The following is a 25,782-nucleotide window of genomic DNA, read 5'->3' as shown; positions in this document are numbered from 1 at the left end:
GTCAGGCTACGGCATACTATATGAGTATAAAGAAGTATAAATAGCACAGAAGTATAAATTGGGCTTTACTCATTAAGAGAAAAGGGACAACCAGTTTAGAACATGGGCCTGGGCGTGCCGACCATTTTTCTGTCATTGGATTCGGACACGCCCTGAGTGCACCTCCGCCGTCCGCTTCAGACCATGCACTTAGATCGTTAAAATAGGGCCCTATGGTGTCTAACCTGACTGAAGTCTATTGTTGCTGAAAACTTAATCACAGGAATCAATTAGGCCTTTTAGAATACATTAAAATAAGATTGTAATCATTTTTCACAGTATTACTGTTTTTCTCTTTTTTGATCAAATAAATGCAGCTTTAGTGAGCATAAAAGATTCCAAACTTTCGAACAGTAGTGTGCATCCAATAGCTGCCTTTTAACCAAGCTTCCATCGGTTTTGTGGTCTGGGCTCTATCCAAATGTAATATATTTATTTACATAGGTTTAATAGATTATTGTAATCTGATCAAGAGAGCATCAGTATTTTTTCTTTTATGGTCTACACTTTAGTAACAGTATGTTTCAAGTCTTTAAGCGCCTTTTCTCTTCTTACTGCATCTGACTGTTCTTGTTTTTTGTTTTTGTTTTTTTCCAGCTGAAGCCGGGCCAGAACAACTGTAAAGACAGCAATAATGAGAGCGTGAGTGGGGAATCCAAACCCTCCATCCGGAGCAGCTCCAGAGATAGACCGACAGACGTGAGTCCAAGCAATTCTGTGCATCATTAGCCAAACTAAAAAAAAAAAATTCTGTAATGATTATGTTTTTGGAAATGAGTTTTCCATGCCTGGAAGAGCCATGGATTTTCTATAATGAATATATATATATAATTGTTCTTAGTCAACATGAGGTCTGATTTGTTAGAAAGTTGTGAGAACCCTGCATTTATAATGGTCATAAATAATCTGCTGAATTTATCACAACTGTCACTTAGTGTAGAAGTTTGCTTGAATGTTTGAACGACCAGAAAATATAGTTAACACCTGAGTTAAGGATGGCTTGGTCCCCTACAATAACTGTCTTGACACCTGATCATTATCAGTCAGTTGGTGGCTTTTCTTATCTGCCTCATTTATAATGAGGTTCAATATTTAAACAGTGTTTATAGTTTGTCTTATCTACTTTATTGGTCTAAAAACTGACAAGGCTCTGTGCCAACAAGAACAATAGGAGTGTTTTAAGTGCCGAGCTCTTCTTGAGCTCAGTGTGTGTGCTTGTGTTGTCGGGGGGTGAGGTAGAGGAGCGCGGAGGCTGTCTTCACCCTCAGGCCTGCAAGCTCTGTTGTGTGTTTGTGCTCGGGTGGTGATAAGAACATCCTATTTACTCAGCTGGCAGCTTCAGTGGAGACTCGGGCTGAAGCACAACTGTGCTTATACACCGTAGAAGTGGAGACGACAGGAATTAACATGGTGAAAAATGTACCAATGACTATGCTTAGACATCAGTGATGTACCGTAAAAACACAAAGCATGTATTTAAAGAACTGGAATTCCAAATCTACTATGTTAATATTGAAATATGAAAGTGAGAGTATTTTATCTGCCATTTGTTAGATTAGATTAAAGGTTTTTAAAAACTCTAAATGTTTACATATCTATTTGTCATACTTTCTATTGTGACAGTAATTATCGGCTTATCAATATATAACCCTCTTAAAGGAGCATTTGACCATGTAAAGGCAGTATATACAGTTTACATTGAACTGAAAGTCTTGTTTATGGATCTTATACACAGGCTCGTGTGGAAGTTCAGTCAGTCTGGCGCAGGCCCTCTTCAAACCTCAAGCTTTGGCTCCTGCAGTGGAGATGTGAGTCTGTGAGTGTGTGCCGGTGCTATCAGATATCAGGCATAATTAGAGCTGTCAGCTGGAGGGCGAGGCGAGTCGTCGGAACAGACACGGCGGAACAAGTTGAGCGCGACCGCTCCTGCATGTAGCTATAGGATGCTTGGCCAGGCATGAAATGAAATAAGTAATTTGATGTTGACATCAGAAATTGAAATGATACCTGCAGCCCCTCGTCTGGGAAGAGAGAGAAGACCGAAGAGATAAAGCATGAGAGGGGGGCCAGGAGAAGGGAAGAGAGATAGGAAGAGAAGAAATGTAAGTAAAATGGGGGAAACAGATAAAGTTAGTGATGAAACGCAAGATTGTGTTTGATTATCTGACAGGTAAAAACAACCTTCAAAGAGATGCAGAGTGTGCTGTGTGTGATGGGTTTTAACTTGAGTCTTAAAGGGATAGTTCACCCAAAAATGAAAATTATTTTATATAAACTTTTATTTTATTTTATTTTATTTTATTTTATTTTATTTTATTTTATTTTATTTTATTAAGAACAATTTATTTATTAGTTATAAAAAATAAGAACAATTTATTGATTTGATATCGATTTTACCAAGTACAACATGTTCCTGAATCAACATCATTGGTGTTTCTGGAACAACATTCCAATCAACCAATCAGAATTGAGATTTTTTTTTAAATAAAAAATATCAGTTTTAGGCTTGCAATCAGGGTTAGGTGCTTCTACACCCTTGTGAATCAGCCACTGATTTTAGGAATAAAGTATGGGTAAGGTTAGGTTTAGGGGTAGGGATTGGTTAAATCTATATTTTTGACCAGTAATGTTGATCCAGGATCGTCAAAAGAATTTGATCCAGGAACATGTCTTTCTTGGCAAAATCACAGCGACCGTGAATTGATCATTTTTCATATTTATTAAATAAACATATAAACATGAATGAACATCATAGCATATTTTATTTAAACCATGGAAAGAAGTCAACGCACACCATTTTTTAAGTTTAAGTCCACTGTAGTTAATCTACTGTCCTGTATGATTTGTTTGTCTGGCAAGATGTCAGATTTGGCATTATGATTGGTCAGATCACCTGTCAATCAATCTGTTTTTGAACGGTCGATTCTAACTTAAAAATTAGCAATAGAATAAGGTGAACACCTCTGTTAGAATTTTATTACATTTTTAATTTGACATGGAAAAAAGTGAGGCTATGAGGGATTAAAGTGTAGTTTATTACATCTCATTCTTACTGACAATGTATTGTAACCTAGAAAAAAAAAACAGGATGGTGACAATTACTTGATAACTTGAACCTTCCCGTACTTCCTAGCCTCATTTGCATTCCCATCAAACTAATGTGCCAAGTTTTTTTTTGGTAAGTGGATTTTTCGGTTACTGAACATTTTGAAACCCTTGACTATTCTAAACAGGAAGTTGTGAAAGGTGCGGGAGATACTTTTATTTTTTTCTTTCTTGCTAGAGCAGTTTCTCAGGGTCACACTCAAAGTAGAGCATCCCAGTTCTGAGGGGATGGTGGAAGCAGGTATTCACAGTCACACCGTAAAAAAGCCAATTCATACCAGCATAGAGGTACTAGATAACAGATATGAAGAGCAGGGCCTAAATCTTTGGCACAGGACAGTGGGTATTGTGCATAACTTTACTCATTCCCGCAAAGTAATGCAGAAAATTCCAGCAAATATTTATTCAATGTAGCATGAAGTTTGAATGAGTAAATAATTCCACACAGATGAACAGATCAAATCAGTAATTTGAAATCATTCTGTCAGTCTGTAATTTCAAAAACAGCATCAATGATTAAGTGCTACTCACTCTCTCTCTTAATATAAAATGCAGATGATTTTACATCAACACATCATGTCTGTGATACAGGACCTTCGCTCATAAGCGGTCTACATTACCAGCACACCATTGGTCAACCAAGGGTTGATCTACCAGTGCAAAATGTATAAGGTTAAAAAATGTAACATTATTAATGAAACTTATTTGATAACCATTACCTATATTAATAGTCAAATGACTAAAACAGCCACAATAATGTAGAGTTGCCTAACAAAGATTTTTTTTTTTTTTAAATCAACGCAGCAAAATTACAGACAGCACTAGCAAAAGATGATAACTTTTATTTGACAGATAATCACCTGGTTACACAGCATACATTTTAAGCATGTAAAATATTATTACAGTGAACCAAACAACACAAAAGTATGAATCTAGCCGTATTTAGAAATCAAGACCACTTTTAGAATGAGCTCTTAAAAGAACAGTTCACCTAAAAATAAACATTTTATCATCATTTACTTATGTAAATTACTCCCCTCTTCATTTCCTTTCTTAAATTAAAGAGTGTTTCCTAAAATGAATATTCTGGCCCCAGAGAGTTTCTTTTAAAGAGATTATTTATTTTTTGAAATGTTTATATATATATATATATATATATATATATATATATATATATAGATTCATAACGGAATACGCACACCATTTCATAAAAGTGAAGCAAAAATGAAGGTAAAGTTTGAGTTGGGGTTACGAGGAGTAATTCTAGCTCTCGTTATAGACTTTTTGGCAGTGTGCTAATGATGTCTTCTCTCTCGTACTCCTTTCCACTGCACTGATGAAAAAATGAGCCTGGTGTTGATCTACGCTTGACAGAGAGGAAGCTGGGGTCAAAAGAGGTCACACAGGACATCTTGCTCACTTCCTCCCCCCTCTTTTCCCCACCCTCTCTCCTCCCTCTCCCTCTCTCCCCCTGTCCCCATGCGCTGCCAGCTCATTAAGCTACAAATGGTGCATCAGCCTTGTTCTCGCCAGCGGTAACCCCAAACCTTGGATAAATTGGCAGGCTTGCTGTATTTGCTCCGAAGCCCCGGGTCCCCTTTCAGCCGCGTTTGAAGCCAGCATGTCGGCACGGTTTCCCCAGGCAGGGTGGCTGGAGGCCAGGGCAAAGGGAAGAGGAGAGAAGGGGATGTGTGGCAGCGACGGGGCAAATCAAACACACATGTGTTTAGTCTCTGCGGCAGGAGTGAAATGCCATCATTATCCGGCTGCCTATCAAATAAATTGGCAATTACAGGGCGCCGGATTCCAGTAAACAGCACATTAATGCTTTTCTTTTGGTGTGTGTGTGTTTGCCGAGAGGGAAGGGGGACGGACGCATCGTGCCCCCTGAGCGTTTGCTGCCTTTGCCCACCCATCACCATCTTGCTGATGAGAGACAAAGCAGGAGACGATAATGAGGTCAGTCCGAGCCGGGAACAAAACCAAACTAAAAGGCTTAAATATGACAGTTAATTTAACATCATTATCACTGCAGTGTTCCTCCTATGGAGGGACCATCCTAAAGCGGCTCTTTAACTCTCATTACAGCCTGCTAATCTGATGATGAGAGGCACAGACAGATAGTAGAAAGAGATAGAGAGACTGAGAGAAAGCGGTGACATTACCTGCTCTTTGGTCGCCATAGTGACAGTACTCTGGGATTTCTGGGTAACACGTTTTATTGCTCATTCATCATTCAGTGCGGTCTTAACGGAGGCAGAGCAATGAAATATTTACATTGAGGGTCAGGTGGCAGTTTGGTCTGTTTAGTGGTCTGTCATGTGTGGGGGTCGTGTGTTTAGCGTATCACAATGTGCTCTCGACACACACATACACACACATATACAAAAGAAACCTGCAGATTTTCAGATCTGTGTTTTATTCAGAATTCAGATATAAATTCATCACAGCAGTGCTATTCAGAATAGAGCAGTCAAACCTGATTTTGAGTGTGAATAGAATCAGAAATTACAAATCAGTTTCAGAATTTAGTTAGGATACAAAACTCAGATGTAAATTTGGATTCATTTTCTGGGCAGTTCTATTCATTATAGATAAATAATAGACAGACCTGATTTTGAGTCAGGAGAAACAGAATCATAAATCAGATTCAGAACTCAATTTAGATAAGAGTTCAGATCTCAATTCAGATTCATAATCTGAGCAGTTTGATTTATTGTAGATAGATAATAGACGGACCTGATTTAGAGTCAGAAGAAACAGAATTAAATCAGATTCAGAACTCAATTTAGATAGATTCTAGATCTCAATTCAGATTCATAATCTGAGCAGTTCTATTTAATATAAATCGAGAATAGACACGCCTGTTTTAGTGTCAGAAGGAACTGAATCAGAATTCAGATTCTGTATTCAATTTAGATACAGAGTGCAGATCTCAATTCAGATTCATAATCTCATCAGTGCTTTTCATAAATAGGTGAGGAAAACCGGATTGTAAGGGTGAATGAAGAGATTCAGAGATACAGAATTTAGATATAGACAGATTAATAATTTTAGCAATGTTATTTATAATAGGTGAGACAGACCCCATTTTTAGGTTGATGAAACAGAATCAGGATTGAGAATACAGTTAGGATGCAGAATTCAGATATGCAGATTTTAAGGTTGAAGGAACAGAAGCAGAAATCAGATTCAGAATAGTACAAACATAACATTTTCATGAATGTATTATTGACAATTTTATTAATTAATTAATTTTACATAAAGGAAATTGTCACATTTAAAAAAAAATTATTGAAACCTTAAACCTTTGAATTTTACAGAAATTTTATTTGTCTATCTGCGTGAGAAGCAATAATACTCACTACAAACTAACTGCTGCTAGTTTATTTATGCTTATGTTTCCAGGACTTCATTTAAATGTTCTCTAAATGAAATGTTATGAAAATTATTATTTTTTTCCGGTCTCTTGGGCATTCACTTTGGATCTCTGAGTGGTTTGCGAGGATTTGTAGCCCCATTGCCATTGAGCAGTGAACATATTTGAATCCAACATCGTGGTTAGTGGCTGTAGATTATTAGTTCTGCTTGTGATGGGGGATTCTTTCGCTATGTGGTAAAACAATCTCCACCCTGTAATTACAGCCGCTGCAGCAGATTTATGTCATATAATATAGATGTTGTTCTTAATGATTACTGTTATTATTTGATTTCGCCGGGACATGGCAAAAGTCCACAGCGTTTTGTGGAGAGGTCATGTTTCTGCCGGAGCTTTTGACCTACGGATATAGCTCTCTCATGGCTGAAGTCAAAACAGATTACATTAGAGTCAAACTTTCCACTCTGTGTTTGTCACGGATCCTCAAACCTCGCTGCTAATTTTGATTATTCTTCTACACAGTTGTTATAATGAGGTCAGGGGCCCTTACATGCTGAGAAATGCAGACCAATTTGCTCTGACATGGAAGTTGTAATTGCTCGCATCAATTATCTAGTAGTTCTTTTGCCGTCTCCATTCGTCACTCCCGTTCTCTCTCTCTCTCTCTCTCTTCTTCTCCCACTCGCTCTTATTTGAAATGTTCCTTATTAAAGACACGCATTTAGATAAAGCAGTTGCAGCGCACCTATAATTAGCTGATTATCAGGGCAGGAGTTAAAGTGTTTGAACAGGAGTTCAGAATGTGTGTGTGTTTGTGCATTTGTGCTAGTGTGCCAGTATTTGAGGAATTGTTGTGAGGTTGTTTTTGCCTGTCAGTGTGTTTATAACTGTCAGTGCATTGTCTAAGTGTGGGAAGGGATACGGAGTGTGTCTGAAGAACAGGAGTGGTTTTGATTGCTTTATAGCTTAACAGCACTGCTCTAAATCAGCTGTCAGTCACTCTGACCCGAAACACGGCTGGTGACAGCACCTCAATAAACCTGCCACTCGTCCCTCTCTGCTTTGCTGTTATGCCTAAAACTGGTCAGCACTGCACACTCACACATACTTGTATGGAAGGATAGCACTCTCCCTTTAGATACCACAGCTGTTTTTGTAGTAAGGCAATAACAACCTTACTTCCTTGTTTATATTGTTGCAGAATGTAAACTGCATTATTGTATACACACATGTGTACATATATACGCACAATTTTATTTGCATACATTTAGTACACTCACATAGAGTGATATATATATACTATCTAGCAAATCTCAACTACTACATTTTTTATTTTGTAGCAAAATGTCAGTAAAAACAGCCTTTCTACAGTTTTAAATTGTTCTTGTTTCAACTGTATTATCGCATAGTTCTCTATATAGTTATATTACAGTATATCCAACTTTAGAGCCATACATTGTACAGTACATTGATTTAAAAACATATATACTATATAGAAAATCTCAGCTGTGTGATTTTTTTTTTTTTATCAAAATGTAACTATATAATCACCCAGTTCTGCATGCATCATTATAAAATGTAAACTATATTATTGCCCAGATCTAATCTGTAAAATGTGACTATAAGACTTTAAGAAATTCAAATATTCTAAACTTAAATGTGATGTTTTTCTGTGAAGCTGCTTTGAAAACTGTTGTGACTGCTATATAAATACATTTGGCTCTACATTTGATTGTCTTTTTAATTTAAGCATTTCAAAGGTCCAGGTGTGAGTCACAATTTATTTTGAATGATCACTTATAATCTGAATTTTGCTATTGCAAATTACACAATTCAAATCAAAGTCTTACTGAAGAAAACATCTTTAGAGTCTCATGGCCGCTAAGACATGTTTGTAGTCTGTACATCTTCCTCAGTTCATCCACTGTTGGCAGGTGTGGACTAAGTTGAACCTGAGAGTGTTTTTGTGTGAATGTGGCAGCAGATTTTGACACACAGTGACAGACAGGGCGGTCTGCTTGCATTAGAGCGTGTCTGTATTGGGCTGTCATTATTTAACAGTTAACTGTCCATCATGGGCGATGGGGATAGGGACAGCACAGATGAACATATCCACACATATAGACAGCACTTAACCATCAGGCTCTAAAGCCTCGTGTGCTGACCTCCAATGAATTAAGTCAACAATGGCTTGTGTAAGAATAGAAGTATGTTTATTTTATTTTTACTTTTACTTTTTGATTTTATTTTGTACATTTTTTTTTACTGTTTTTATGTATTTATTTAGTTTAATTGTAATTGTTTTTTGGGCGGAGAGGAGTGGTTAAACATAAAATGAAACTGAGGCTTGATTCTGACTTCAGACACACAGAACGTGACCTACAAGAGCTCCGTTGTTAAATGTGCAAGTTTTCGGTCAGTTTTATAGATGTCCGATTTTTTTGTCTTGAAATGTTGCTCATCTGATTTTATTAGTTTGATTTGTTTAATAGAGCGTCTGGACCAGAGCCAGCTACCAGCGAAGTACCCTTGAATCCAGTCCATTTCAGCATCATCCAGTCATTCACCAGCTAACCTGGTTCCATTTTCTACAAATTCCTCTTCCCTTCACCCACAAATGGTGGGAGGAAGGGAGTGAAAGAGAAGCAGACAAAAAGTGCTGGCATGGACTAGATTGTCTCTTTCTCTTTGTCGTCTTTTCAAATCAGAGTGCATATTGTAATGCCATTTAAATGCCTGTCTTTTCCTCATTTTATTTTATTTTTTCGCCCTTTTGAATAGAGACGGATAGCTTGAAGGGATCTCTCTCTCTTGCTGTAATTCTATCTCTGTCTCGCTTTAGTGTTAAGGTCAGTTCATCATAGTGAGTTGAATAAGTGGAGCCTGAGGGAATCTTAACAAAGGTCTTGTTCTGATTGGGTAATGACAGCAAGGAGCAAGAGAAATCGCTAGTTGCCATAGCAATAAGAGACCAACGTGGGTACCATATTCTGAATGTGCAAGAATGCAGCAGAGAAAGAATGAAGGAAAGAAAAGATTTTTGCTTGGTTGTATGACATTCAGAGCTAACAGCATACAGGTGCAATGCGTCATACCCCTCACCCTCTGCGGCGTGAGCGTCACTTGAGTAAAGTTGTCAAATACATCGCTTTTACAGAAAATACCTTGGCTATGAGCTAAAATAAACTGAACCTTGCCCACCAGGATACAGGCATCAGTCGCTTTCATAAACACCAGCACAAGCTCACTTCTCCTGGGCCTACAAATCACCCTGACCTAGAGCCTCCATGTGTGTGTTTTCAACTGAGCTGCCACGACCCTATTCCCCAAGCCTGTGTTGTAAATATACCAGAGTTCTTTCTGTTCCTGCAAACCCCCCCCCCCCCCCCCCAACCGCTTGTTTTGGCTTCCTCAGAGGCGACTCATGTTTTCACTCCTTAATGATCCTTCCTTATGATGGATAGAGACTGCCTTGCCCAGGCCAAGTAGCGCTGCTGTATCTTCAGCAGAACCAGGTGCTGATGGAAAGGCTGTGTGAGGTTCTCCAGGGATGAGAGAAAGTGGGAAGAGAAGTTGGAAAGGTCTCATATCGTGAGGTTGTAGGCCTGGTTACTCTCCATTTCTTCTCGTAGAGCATGGCCAAAACTGTTCAGTACTGCCAAACAACTTCTCACTCTTGTGCTGGAATCGCAGGATTGACTTTTGGCTTCTGTAGTATTTTATTTATTTTTTTAAAGAAAAGGAAAAAAAAGCAGTGAGACATATGGTTTTACCATGGTTAAAGGGGTCCTTTTATGCTTCTTCACTTTTTGAATTTTAGTCAGTGTGTACTGTATGTTTGGGCATAAAAAAAGATCTACAAAGTTAAAAATTTCAAAGTCCACTCCAAAGGGAGATATTTGTTTTAAAAATCCCTTTGGAAGAAATACAACAAAGGGCTTGTTTGGACTACAGCGTTGTTTTCTGGGTTTTAAGATGTATACACGCATGGTATAAGCACGTTTTTAATAAACATTTTTAGTTTGAACAGTACAGCATGGTGCTAGAAATCCCAAGGTGATGAGTTTTCCAGGGAATGCATAATTAATGATAATAATAAAATAGTGCTGTCAAGCAATTAATTGCATCCAAAAAAAAGTTTTATTTACATAATACATGTGTGTATTTTATTATCTATATATAATATTTATATAGTTATATTATCTATATATTATCTATATAATATTTATTATCTATATATAAATATACACACACAGTATATATTTTGAAAATATTTACATATATATACATTTATATATTTATATTCTTATATTTGATATTATATATAAATATATTTATTATGTAAACAAAGCTTATTTTTCTTAAAAAATATACATGCTTGTGGTTGTATTTATTTATATATACATAATAAATATACACAGTATTCACACATATTATGTAAATAAAAGTTTTATTTTGGATTCAATAAATCGCCATTAATTGTTTGACAGCACTAATAAAAATATATTAATAAATAAAATATAATTTGAATGCAATGTAGAGTAAGTAACTTCTGAAAACATCTGCTAAATGTATACATTTGAATTTGGTATTAATATGTATATTGTGTCTTTCAACAAGCTGATGTTACTTTACAATTGTAAAAAAATAAAAACAATATATAGGCATGCACACCCATACACACACGTACACATACATTACAATATTTAAAAAAATAAAATGTACTTAATAAGGATTCATAATTTAATAATTATTAAGTTAGCACTTTATTTTACAGTCCTGTTCCTCATGTACATACTATGTACTTATTATAGTAATTAGAATAACTACGTAATAACTAGGTACTAACCCTGAACCTACCCCTAAACCTAACCCTACTACCTTGTATTACCAGAACTTTCTTAGATAAATACACTGTAAGTACAGTATAAGTACATTTAAGTACACGTACTGTAAAATAAAGTCCAACCATTATTAAAATAAATAAGTTAATTTCTTCACAACATTAATATTCACTGAACAATTTATTTCCTAAATTATGTAGTTCTATATAGTTATATAGTAATTTTACTATATTTTACCAATTTTTGGCCGTTCAGTTGATTGGTCAGGGGTGGGGTGTATATTGACTGTTTTCAACTGCTTCAAATGTAACTCATCCAAACAGATTTTAGAATATATCTATCTGTTTATAATGTTGTGTTTCAACGATCAATTGTGTTTTTAGCATGCTGGCAATAGAATGACTGTACTTGTTTCACAATGTTGCGTTAATAGAGAACGCCAAGTCAAGCTTTCATATATATTCTCTTCACCGCTTACCATACACCAATCGGATATTGTGGTCTGAATGCCCATTATCTCCATGCCCAGCCTTCCCGCTGTTTCATCCTTCATAGGATTTTAATGTGTGAATGTTTCCACTGGGCTGCAGTGAGAAGGTATATCACTCGGCTCTGAACCATTAGACTGTATTTAAAGGGGCTTTTAACACACTGCAGGCGTCACAGTCACATTGTGCTCATTGACGTTCGGTTAATGGACTGCGCTGTGTTTTTCAGTCACTCAGACCCAGATCAGAGAGTGTGTCTGCTAAAAATAAAGCATAAAAGTCTTCATGACTTCATTCAAAGCACAGTACTATATAATCAAAGGAAATGAGTAAATAAAGAAAAGTATTTTTTTTTCTTCATTTTGTAAAAGACTAAAGATTTATAACAAGTCGCTAAGTTTTATTGCCTTCGTGATTTAGTGTAACAACCACATGTTTTCCTCCTCGTATGCAAAAGAAGAAAAAAAAAACATGAGATGAAATGAAAAAGTAAAGTAGTTACTGGTTTTTGATTTTCATCCAGCAGTCATTTTAATGGCATGTCAGGCCACGCAGGTGGTTGGGGAAACATAAATTCTTGCTGGGTGTTCTGAATCCAGCCAAGGTTTCAGAACAATCGGTCACGGTTCTGTTGAGATTTATGCTTGAGTGGAAGAGGCTGAGTACACACAGAGTGTTAAAGAGTCCTGTAAAGAACAAGCTATTAAAACATCTACCTCAAACCACCGTTATAGTATAACCCTGCCCAGAACTGACATTTGAATCCAGCCTTGAGCCATTGGAGTCAAGTCTGAGAGCACTATTGTGTGACATTTAAAATATAACTATATAAAAATATATAAAATATTTAGTATCATTTGATTTGTAAAATTCAGCTCCTCTTTAGAAATAGGGATTAATCTTAAATAATTCTTACATCATACCATTTTTTACCTTTCTGTTTATTTAAATTTTTTTAATTTAATTTAAAATTTTGAATCTCAGATGTTTGAGACACAATGCCAAGGGGCCTCTGCAAGCTACAAAATGTTTATTAAAATAATAGAACTTATACAAAAAAGCACATAAAACTGAAGTGTAAATGGAGTATTTCTTTCATCAGCAATTTTTTATTAAAGAACATACAGTTCATGAAACTTCTTGAATCACAAAAAATAAATGTGGTTAATCCATTTAATTAATTTATATATTCTCCCAGTTTCTGTTCATTAAAAAGATTGAAAACGTTACGTCGTCATGATAGCAGCAGAACATGCTTGACGAAATATTATAGTATATGAAGGGCCTTCAGAAATTGTTTTGGACAACGAGGAGCCTTCAAGTCAAAAAGGTTGAAAATCACTGCATTGCAGAGCATTGACAGAAAGTCATGTGGAGAAGTGGGAAGAACGGGAAAGAGGAATGTTGTGAGCCGGATTCAAACTTGTATTGACTGTCTGATCACCACAGTGCAATGTGTCGTGGTCACCCCTATAAAAATGCCTTTTATCTGGTTGTTTTGCAATGCTTACAATTGTGTCATTCTAGGCCTAACATTGCACAGGGTTGAGCTAATATTGAGCTTGCATCATCTCATGAGTGACGTGTGAAATACCTCTCTGACAGGCGGCGTTGTGCGTGGCTGTCTGTCCGCATCAGGGCGGTTTATATGTTTGGCAGAGGACATGTTCGTCCCCCGTCAAGGCCTCGCTGTGGTTAAGGGGATTACAGAGAGATCCTCCGTTATGCCGGATCACTTCTCTATCAGAAGCCACTGCAATTTCCTCCGAAACCGCAAGGCAAAAAGCTAGAGAACTAAATAAATAAATGCAAAGGTATATAAATATAGGAACACAACCCCCTGGAATTATAGTTGCAGAAAGATTATTCCAGAGACATTATTTCCCCCTAGTCATGGACTTAACTCAAATTTAGAGGGAGAATGAAATTGCTGGCAGTGAAGAAAGGCAGACAGAAAAGGTGGGAGTTCATGAGGAGAGAAATAACATTTTCATTTGTTTCGGGCCCTGTGGGAGAGATAGGCCTTGCCAGCAAATAGATGCCGTTATGAGAAATTATTTTCTTTTCCCTGATGGGGGATGTGGTTTTAAGGCACACTTATCCATCTGCAATCTAGATGTCAAACCCCAGGAATCCAGAATAGCAACACAGCGTAATGACACACGATTCGAACCCCCCCACCCGTTTCTCGTCCCTCTCTCAGCCTCCTGCCAGCACACCGCTCTTTCTCTCAGACTTTAAGTTTGTTCTTTGATGTCCGCTTGTTCTTTCCAGCTCAATCATGACATGTTTAAATTGGCCAGTCGAATTACCTTCCAGCGCTGCTGGTACTGTTGAGTTGAGTGTTCGAGAGGGATGGAGAGAAAAATAGTTTTCTTTGCCAGTTATTGTCGCTTTGAGGCAGTCGGAGGAGCGAAAGGATAAAAATAAGTTTACAGTTTTATAGATATTTTTATCACCGGAATATTCTTGCCGCTGCAGAATATTTGAAGAATTTCTTCACTTCCCAGAACCGGGTGCACTGCTGGGTCTCCACGATTTTGCTTATTATTGTCCATTATACTGCTGGAAATGAAAATACGCCACAAGAATGTTCACTCTAAGTGAGAGTTTATGTTTTTGGAAATGACACAGTACAGTAAGTGTCTTTTGGGCTTAAAAGCTTTTTGCACAAGGCACACAGACTGAAGAGGGAATTTGTAGTTTTTTGAGAAAGATGTTTCTTTGACGAGGCGCAGACTTTCTCGACACTTTATCAAGCCCATGACTGCATTCTGCAAAACTCCCTCCGTTCTAGTTAGTCTGATCAAAAACGGCACTATGCACCAAACTCTGAGTCATCAAAGGATTTGTGAAGCCTTCATCTTCGGGGCATAGCTTATTGCTTTTCACCTGAAACACAGCTTCATCTCACTTCTCTCAAAACATGCCGCGTGCTCAAAGTTATACCTTGCAGTATAGTTGTTTCTATTATTCTGTTGCTGTATGTTCCACAAAACCTGCTTTTCAGTACAATGGAATGCAAGAATTGTTTCATGCTATATTTTTTTCAATTCCTTGAAATATTTGCTGTTTGACTTTTATTTACACCATCTTTGGGTCTTTTTTTTCAAAAAATGTACAAAATTGCCAACGTGCCTCCAAGAATAATCACCTGGGGAAGTGGACTGTGTAGATACTCAGACATTGATATAGTTTTGTAACGTCATGTGGCCTTAAATATTTATGTAGCACTGTATCCTGCAGACAGCCGCTGTAGTCAGCATCACAGTTCAATAGATCATGCATTTGCAATTAAGATCCTGGCTCAGGTTTTTGTCTGGAGCGGTCGGGTACCCTTGTTCCCTTGCCTCGATGGCTTGAAGGCTTGGCTCCAACAAGAGGAAGAGAGGTGGACAGCAGCCCAGATGGTGATGAGCTGGCTTGAGGGTGGGATTGGACAGGATTAACCCCCTGTAGTTGTGGCCGTGGCCTAGCTACTTAGGCAGGTCAGGGATAGTGGAATTAGCCCAGGCCTAGCCATGGAGGTCCATCTGATTTCAGGCCTCATCCAATTACAGCCTTATCTCCTCAACAAATGAGATCAATGCTGCAGACGCATGAAGACCTTCTGCCTGGGGGACGAGGTGTGATAATCGCCTATAATACAGCTCAGGTACAAGGGCAGACAGGTGCCTGCAGAACAAGCCCAGCGTGTTTGAACCCTAGAGATGGAGAGCCTGGGCAGACATTGACTACACCTTGTCATTAGAGAGGCAAAGGAATTAATATTGATTAGCACTGAGATTATACTTCTCCTTATGCTCTTACCGCTGGTATGTGTGTAGAATTATTGAACTTTATGGTCTCAAGTGCAGCTTCAAGAGCCACAGAATACTGGGCATAATAGCAATTTTTGTCCCCGAATGCATTGAATTTTATGCTGCTTTTAAGTTATTTTAAAGGGCGCCACAGCAGGGACCATAATTGCTTTTTATACTTTCTGTGCATTGAGGCACTCAGAGCCTCGTACAACAGACCTGAGATTAACCCTCAGTGCAGTTCAGAGTTAATTTTCTTGTCAATTAGGGAGAAAACAAATGTTTGATATTTCTAGACGTAATTAGGAAAATAATTAACCTTTGCAACTGCCTGTTAAAAACGGACTGTTTTTCGATTCTCTTTCTTCTCCCTAAGTGTGTGAAGTGACTTGAATGGAGGGAGTATAATGAACGCATCATATCTCATCATTTGAAACGGCGTTCTTCTGTGCTTATTTAATTACATTGCTTTACAATCAACATGATTTTTGTGGTATCTATATAACTATCTCTGAACAATTCAGGGTCTTGAATGTCACATGCATAATTGCAAGGGCTCTCCTCTGCTGTTGATCTTCCATGTGGAGCACTGAGTAGCAATTTCATTACATGAAATTGTCCGCAAATCAATTTCATGAAAGAGTTAGTAGCAATTATACAGCCATTTTGAGATGGATTCGTTTAAACACTTGGCTTGTGCTTTGAATAGTATATTTGAGACTTTAAATGTACTAAAGGTTGGCAATATATCAGATATATAATAGATTTTGGACTATCTTCTCTATCACAGTTACACGTTTATGTGATCTTGCTGTGCTACGTGGACATGAACACATATCTTGCACACGTTTAAAACAAGTGATTTTAAGCCATTGAAACCCAATCACCAGCGAAAGAGAACTCATTTCACTATATGTGCGCACTGTCAGAGATACTCTCACATGTGGATATGTTGCTCATAAGCCGCTTTATTGGCCTTTGCACAGTTAAATATACACATACTTGAACTGTATGTGTAAAAATGCCTGTCTTTAAAAGTATACTAATAAACGTGGTAATTTATGACTTAATTGAAAGCAAACAGCTGAAAAAGAAAACAAATGTGTAACAGTATATTGAATCTTGGCAGCTCTTAAAGTGACAGCAGTCTAATATTCCTCTGTCTGTCATTCATGTTAAACAACAAAAGAGAGAAAATATCTCACTGCTACTGACTAAATCACTTTTGTAACTTTAATAAGAAGTAATATGTAGTTAATTTACACTGAAGAATATGCAGTGTTTTATATGTGATTACATTATACAATGCATGTACCATTTTGTATTTATTTGTTCAACTGTAGTTCTTTATTATATTGCTTGTAATTAGTTTATTTTTCTTATTTAACTTCAGTCTTCAGTCAGCTTGAGTTTTTTTTTTTTTGACAAGAATTGTGATATTTCTACCATATCTAAAAATTCGCAATAATTTTTTTGAAAGCAAAAATAACTATATTGTGATATATATTGTTACCATGAAATATATAGTTATATAAGATTCATATCACCCACCCCTAAAATGTAAGCTGGTCTCTAACACGTAGTGGATGGCCAGCAAACAACTCATAATCACTTTTGTAAAAATAATTAGGAATTCAGTATCTTTTGAATCAATCAAATTCAATCATTTTACTAAAAATATGTAGTATTCATATTTTGTGTTTTAATATGTATACTTTATATTTTAAGTAAATAACAGTAATGTGTATATTTCATGAGGCCTTATACATATGCATCTTATACATAAATATCTGAGAGTCTGTTTCATTGAAAGAGTTAGTAGCAATTATACCACCATTGTGAGACAGATTTGTGTAAATACTAGAAATGGACCGTGGTTTATTTGAGACTACAAAAATATGATGGTTTCTAATATGTAGTCAATGGCCAGTCCCAAACTCTGACTATAATGCCACCAGTCTGTCTCGCAACCATCTGGATTGGGGCAAGCTGTCTGCTGTATGGCTGACCAGGGAGCCATCTTCCTGGATTTATGTCTGCCCATTTCTACCCACTGCAGCATCCAGGATGCTATTAGCCACCCGAGAGCTATATAGGGGTTTTAAAGAGAGTCCTTCAACAACCGTGCATATCGCTTTCTGTCTCCCAGGCCTGGTTTAATAAAAAACCCCTTGGATAGCTCAAGGCAGCATGGCGTCACAGGGTGTTGTGGCACCAGAGGGAACCTTTGCCCAAAACACCCCGAACGTGCATGAGTAATTCTCAGTTCTGCGTGTGCTCCTTAGTCATGAGATTGAGGGCAGGGCAGACGAGATTTGGACGGTGAGCTAGGGTGAACTTGGCACAGCCTGGCCTCCAAAGCACAAGGCTAGATTAGCTTCCAGGGGGCACAGCAGCAGTTAGTTTGGGAAAATATCACAGCCCATTAGCTGGAGCAGCGAAATGGAGTCAACTTCAGGGACTCTATTAGTCTCTCTTCGCTTACGCAGACGCCGTCCCTCAGCTCTGCGCTGCTATTCTGGAAGGACCGAGCACACTGTTATAATTGGACTGGGGAAATCAAGCAAGTTTCAGTGGTCCTGGTGGGGCTTTCAGACAGAAAATGAGAACATGGTCTTTTGTATGTGACTTTTTTCTTCTTGCCTGATTCCTAGTTTGCACCCACCTCTTGTTAGCATCACCTGGGTTTTTTTTAACATTAAAGCATTCGGCTGTGTTTTTGAAGTTTTTCCTTAAGTTTTTGTATGTGCTTTATTTTTATTGTTTCCACTCCTGCTTTGAATTAAATTCACATTATTAGCGAATTCTACAAACACGCAGGAGTTGAAATGCGTGCAGCCTTTCTCAAGTATAAGTATTCTCCATGCACTGATTAAACCACGGCATGCTGCTCGTTAATAAACAAGCAAGTCTCCCAGAGATGCTCTTGTACTCTTCAAGGGGATTTATAGATGTCTCCCAGCCTATTTGTTTTCACTATTACAGAGCATGCTAATAAGCTGTTTTTTTTTCTATATATATGTATATATATATAGAAAATGTTAACCTTACATACACCCTCTGTTTTAGCCTTACTTTGTCTCTCTTCTGTAAATGTCCTTGATGTAGAGCTTTGTGACTTCAGTATTGACATTTTCTGGTTTTATAAAATGGTGGCTGGGACTTAAGACAGGCCTCACTGCTTCAGGTAATTGATGTGCAATTTTTTGCCGTTCCAAAGGACGTTTTCATCATTCCCTCTGTGGAACAGGGACATTCGAGTCAGTATACCAAAACTGTTTAACACACTCCTCCTAAAATGAAGGTCATAAATCCTGTCATTCACCTAAAGGCACAATTTATTCAGCTTTACTCTTGAACAGTAAAAAGCATGTAACACACCCTTTGTTAGTAAATTGTATTGATATTGTGAAACAAGCATATCATTATTGTGACAGTACATCAATGCAGCATCTTTTTTATCATAAATTGAATAGATTTTAAATGGTAACTTTAGCCTAGAATGTTTTGTTTAGTTTTTTTTTCACTTTATTTTATTTTACTTTACGTACTTTATTTCTTTTATTTCTTTTCTTTATTTTATTTTGAAGCTTGCCAAATGCATTTTTATAGTAAGCTAAAACTAAAACTATACAAAGAAAGTTGCATGAAATAAAATAAAATATTAATCGAAATAAAATAAAATACTTTATTTCAGCTGGTTTTCAAGACAGCGTTCCTCATTTTTATTTGTACTAAATTAAGTAATTTTATTGATTCTAAACCAGTAAACTAAAAGTATAAATATACACATTACAATCTAATAAAAATGAAAAAGGACAAAAAAAACATTTTAATATTTAATCTTTCAAATTATAATGAAACCAGAACCTATAAACTCTTTTTTAATTATTCAAAATATTATTAAAAATTACAATAGTATCTTAGTACTACTAAATTAACACTGCACATAAATGTTAATGTAAATGTAAATCGTGGTTTGTGATCGAATGAAATAAACACTTGCATGACTGGTATTCCTTTAAGGCTTGATTTGATGGACGTATGATCAAGAGAGTGAGGTGGAAATGCTGTGTTCTCGAATTTGGCTTTGAGGCAGGTCTATTGCATATCTCTCAGTTCCAGAGTCCTTGGTGTCTATGGGTATGACAGCTCATGGCCTCAGAGCTGTGACATTTCAGAGACCCTGGGGAGCCCATCACAGAGAATGTTATCAGGCCCTTAAAGAGACACCTCCCAGTCTTTTTCACTAACACCACTCAAACTCTGTTTTTCTGTCTACCCTTGCTTCAGCCCTCCGCCCCGGTGCTCTGACCTGACCGCGGGGCTGGAGAAAGGCTTTTTGTGAGCTCTTTCTATAAGGCGCAGAGACTAGAGTGGGGGGCGAGACCAGTCCTCAGATTAGACGCAAGGGCCGCCTGTAATGCCACGGCTGTTCTCCCAAGGTGTCCTGTGTCAGTCCTGATGGTCGCTAACACGCACACATACAGACAGACATTCTTAGGCCGGGTTCATACTGCAAGCTGCAGCAGAACAGAGGCAGCGCGTTAGCATCAGGTAGGCAGAGCGGAAGCAGCGCGCGCCTATTTTGCTTTCACACCGGCAGCGGAGGCAGCGCGCAACTGAACAGCGGATTTTGGACAGAGTACTCTATAATGGGTAAGTTCACATTGCTTTATTTCCATTTAAAATACATTTAAATAAAAATACTTGGCAAGAAGCTTTTTTAATTAATAATTTCATTGTAACTTTTGTTGCATCTTTGTTTTGCTGTCTTCCGTGCAGTACGTGTTGTTGATAGAAGAAAGGCCATCGCTCTATATTTGTTATTAAGGAGACTATGAAAAAGACGCAGACTTTCGGTTCATCCCATTAACCGATGTAGGAGAGAACATGGTGCATATTACCATCTTGTCACTGGGTTTGTTTGCAAGCAAATTTACCAAAGGACACCCTGAAAGCCAATTTAATACACTGTTTTAAATTCTGTGTATTGTAAATGGTTCACAGCCTGACTTCCTGCTCATCTTGAAATCAGCATTTACTTGTTTATTATATATGCATGTATTGTTAATTGTGTGCTTGCTATGTGTAATTTAGAAATTGTAAGTAAATGGTTCCAATTGAATCAATTTTGTTTTTTCTTGAAAAGAACAATAATTCTACAATTTCACACATTGGTTTTATGTAGCCAACACATGTTTTCTGCTGAACATTCCAATGTATTAGAGGAAAGTGGCAGGCTTTTGAGGTTGTGGTGAACCTAGAACTGTAAGTACTTTGACATATTTTAACATTAAAAATTTATTAAAAGAAATAAATAATATATATATATTGATATTTTTAACATTAGCTCTTACCTCCATGAAAAACTCTTTTATATGTTGATCCACAGAATATCTGACACATGAAATACATAAATTACCCATCATAAAAATATATTATATAATATTATAGATAATTCATAAATGTATACAGCAAACTTCTTAATAGAGACAATATAAATGAGCAAACTCGAGAAAATAGAAAAAAAGACTCAGATCATAGATGTCTATACTGTAGCTATGTGTGCTAGACCATATTAATCTGTCTATGCTATTTGCCTATCTATATTGAGTTGTTTGCTCGTGTGCCAGAGAAAGCGTCAAAAACACTATAAAATTACTTACCATCTGCACTAAGAGCCGCTGCAACTTCATCCCATGCTTTTTCCTTCATCTGCAAGTCTTTGTAAAGTACATTGTGTGGATCATAAAGAACTTGATATTTCTCAACTTCCACGATGAGACGAGTGTCATCCATTATTGTCTTTCCAGGTGCACTCTGAAGACCACCGCCTGTGAAACCACGTGCTGTTTATGATTGTCAGCACGACATCCGTTCTTCTGCCAAGATATAGGCCTATTTAGAAGAATACGACTACTACTAATAATAATAAATAAATCTCTAAGGCTAAACTAGCAGTTTATATTATTTAAAGTTGTTTTTGTATTTCAGCAAAAAGGTTTATTTTTGGATAGATCTGAAAAAAAAATTATAATAAAACAATATGTAAATTTAAATATAAATGTTTTATGTAATTTGCTAAAAACACAGTAGGTATCATTAATGCAAATTTTGGGCAAAATTACTTTTTCGTGTCAGTACATGTGTATTTTGGCCATGATCATTGTCACTTTATCTTCTATACATATTTTTTTATGCTAATTTTCTTTCCTTACATACTCCAGTTCTTGTTAAAACGGTGTGAACGCTCTCATCTGTTAACATAGGCACCGAAAAAAATACGCGCTGCTTCTGCTCTGCTGCAGCTTGCGGTGTGAACCCGGCCTTAGTCTCCTCTTGTGGTCACACACACACACACACACACACACACACACACAAACATGTTGCCCTCTGGAACCCATCATCCTTCAACCCGACTCTAGATTTATCCTCTTTCTAAACCCGCTCTGACAGGTTTGTTATCTGTTCACCCGGTCGACAGACCCATGAGAGTCGGAACGCCGGGAGTTAGGAGGCAGAGAAAAGCAGGGCAAGTAAATGTCAAGTGAACCGCCAAGGATGGATATTATAGCTTCTGGGATCCAGAGAGAGTATCGTCGGTCTCTCCCCCATCTCTTTTACAGTCAGCCCAACTCTCTCTCTCTTCCTCATACGCTGTGTCTCTCCATCTCCATCGCTGTCTTTCCAGACTGTAGTCTATTGATTTTTAGGCAGAGTTATGTGGAGGTCTGAATTAGATAGTTCCCACAGAGCGATGTAATACAGCCCCTCCAGCCCTGCACATACACCCCCCCCCCCCCCCACACACACACACCACCCCGTCGTGAATCGAATTGAAACGAGCAGTGATTACCGAACTCCCTGTTTTGTAGAAGATCAGCACTATTTAAACAGCAGGGGAGTGTGTGAGTATGTCTCTGTGTGGGTTCATGTCTGTATTAATGTTCTTAAACCCAGAGTCCATCAGCTGCTTTTCATATTGAATGCATGCCAAAAAATGTGCAAGAAAAGAACTGTTTTTACCGTAATATAATGTAATAATGATGAGCATAATTCCATCTAAACATATGCATCATTAAAACTCTTGTCTATTTGTTGATAAAAATAGCTAGACTGAACTGTTAATTTGGATACCGTAAACTATGACAAAAATGTTTGTTGACAAGCCTTTTTCCCATTACTAAAATAAGACAATGACGAGGCGACAATAATAGGGGTGTGCCATATCATACCGTCCACGATAACACCGGTATACATTTTTAAATGATAACATGATTTTAAAAAAAGTGTCATATAGCAATATTAATGATATAGCCATGTTATGATTTTCTATATTGTTTGCGATTGTGGTTGCTGAATGAATGCTCAAACTCTGTTGCTTTAATAGAGAAAGATTATTGCAATTTGGAATTTTTGGAATTACACTTGCAAACAGGATTTTCTCTGTTTTCATAAAGTAAACAGAGAGATTGCATATTTAAGTCTTTGATATTAATTTATATATTAAATAGCCTATAATAATAAATCAGTACACTTGATATGGTAAAATAAACCATGTGTATGAGTAAACATTCTGGTAGTTTGTGCTTATTGGTAAAAAATATCTGAAACGTACATTTCTCAAATGACAACAATCATTGCAATTATAATTTTTAGCTTTTTTTTTCAGTTCAACCATTATATAGCATGATGAAAATGTAACAAATTTTTCATTTACTGAAACTGCACTAAAATGCTGACATCTAGTCGACTAAGGCTTGACTAATCAAAAACAGGACAAAGTTGATTAAATATAATAACTAAAAAGTATATTTGACAGAGGACAAAGACATAAAAAATGGTTAACAAAAGTAACACTAACTGACACTCAATTAAGCTCAAATTCCAATTTCTGAGTTGAAATGGGACCCAGTTCTTCAAGTAATAAACCTGATGTCGGTGCATAATCATTACTTTTCCATCATGAATTTGTGGAATGTAATAATCTCTTTGCATCCTGCTGTGTGTCCTTTTTGACCCTTTCGGTATTTCATGGGTTTAAAAGCCTGTGACAGCGTTTTGTGCTGCCATAATTGCTTGACTGGGGTTTCAGTGTTCAAATCCTGTCACACCTTGGCTTGCCCTGCACTAAGGTGTGAATTAGATAATAATAGGTGAAGCAGGGGGCCAGGTAGTTTCTTCGGGATTCCTGCCAGTGTTTTGCTGAAGGCTCAGGAGGTTTAATGCACTGTGGAGAAAGAAGCCGTGTGCATACTGTTGGTGTGACAGGGTGCTTGATTGGATTACAAGCAGTTAAGCAAATTGATTGGATTGGAAGCTGAGCCCATTTATCCCTCCGGATTGAATTGCAGGTTACGAGGCTCAATCCCAATTTACCGTGCACCAGGTGAGGTCTCCAGCGTCCCTCGCAAATGTGCATCCAGTAGAAGCAATTAAAGGCTTTGCTCTGAGCCTGAAGATAAATCTGGTTCATTTACAGTGTCTATTGGAAACAGCCTTCTGGCTGCCCATATCTCATCATTCTGCCCCCCACCCCAGTGTGTCAGCAAGGCCTTTTTGTGATTTACAGTCAAATTGCAGGCCCTTTTACCACCTGTCAGACATCCGTCACCACTAGATAATTCAGACAACCCGTCTCTGCAATGTCAGCGGGTCATTGTGATGGAGAGCTTCACACACGCTCGTCATGCTATTATTTATGTTGCCAATTAGAGCGTGAGTGCAGGGTCTGCCACAGATTATAGGCAGTTAGAGCAGTATAGTTTAATTATTATTCACTGAAAAGGTCACTCTGTCCTGCCTGTTTGAAAACGAGATGTTTTCAAAGACAAATTAATTCAAAATCCCTGTCCACATAATTGGGGCCCTATCATACACCCGGCGAAATGCGACGCAAGGCACAGCACAAGTGTGTTTGCTAGTTTCAGTCCGGCGCTATTCGCATTTTCCCGTCCAGCGCCACGTCGTTTAATTAGCAAATGCATTTGCGCTGATTTTTGCACCCATGGGCATGCTGGTCTAAAAAAGAGGTGTGTTCAGGCGCATTGCTATTTTAAGGAGCTGAAAATAGACTGCGCCATAGACCAGCTCAAACCTGGTCTAAAGTCTGGCGCAATGTTTTTTCTTTGTTATTTAAAGAGCGTACATGCTGCTTATTAACCCTCTGGAGTTGATTAACACATATACGCGTTATGAATCATTTTCTCCTGACCCCGAAAAGAACTCAGGGCATGACAAAACTTCTTCAGGCCCCAAAAATACCCTTAGACTCCAGAGGGTTAAACACAGGGATGCACAGCAGCACACAAACAAGCCAAATATTAAAAATTAAAGGGTTGCAATGCATAAGATTATATATATATATATACCTACATGTCATAATGGATAGTCATTGCAGAATTAGGCTATCTATTTTCTATCAGAATTAGGCTATCTATTTGCTCGCACACAAACAGCTCCGTTTCATCTCGGAGACGCGTTCTGTCTTTGCGCTTGCCAAATTCCACAGTGTAAATAGCAAATCCGTCATGGCACAAGCGCAACTGGCTCTTAAGGGGAATGGAAGATGAGACTCTGATTGGCTTATTGCACGTTACCCCCAAAAAACACCCATTACTCATTAAGAGAATATGGACAACCTGTTTAGACCATGCGCCCCGGCGAATAATGTGGCAGTTTAGCCACAATTAAAAATGTATGCTTTCCTATGGAAGCCCATTTTCACCATGGAAAATAGAAAAATAAAAATAAGTAATATGTACTTTTTTTCCTCACAATTCTGTGAAATAAACTATAGATATACTCGCAATTCTGAGAAAAAAAAATATTATTTGAATTTATATCTATTTTTCCCAGAATTTCTTTTAGCACTGAGTTAACATTTTGCATTTTTTTTTGTTATCATGACACACATAGCCATTTTATCTACTCACAGGGAGACAGTCGTTATGTATGAAAGCATTAAAGAATGTTTGCCTGCCGTTAAATTTATGAGATGGAAAATTCTGTCCTTCTCCCCTCTGTCCACACCAGGCCCCTCAGGGAGTCATTCTTTGGTGATCTTCTCTCCATAGAGTCGCCCTCTAATCCGTGAAATAGTGCCTCTACAAGCCCTCCACTGA

The 25,782-nt window shown here is 37.5% G+C and overlaps 1 protein-coding gene across 4 annotated transcripts in view; it reads left to right on the top strand.

Moving 5' to 3' along the window:
* The window catches only part of auts2a (activator of transcription and developmental regulator AUTS2 a), a 395,578-nt gene that overhangs the window by 178,445 nt on the left and 191,351 nt on the right, over window positions 1–25,782 (top strand). For all 4 annotated transcript variants that reach the window (XM_059539305.1, XM_059539304.1, XM_059539303.1 and 1 more), the window contains one exon: window positions 637–738. In XM_059539305.1, coding sequence (XP_059395288.1) covers window positions 637–738 — 102 coding nt within the window. The remainder of the gene's footprint in view (window positions 1–636; window positions 739–25,782) is intronic.

This window comes from Carassius carassius, chromosome 45, assembly GCF_963082965.1.
Source record: "Carassius carassius chromosome 45, fCarCar2.1, whole genome shotgun sequence".
In the NCBI taxonomy this organism is placed as follows: domain Eukaryota; kingdom Metazoa; phylum Chordata; class Actinopteri; order Cypriniformes; family Cyprinidae; genus Carassius; species Carassius carassius.
This window is presented reverse-complemented; position numbering and strand designations above follow the sequence as displayed.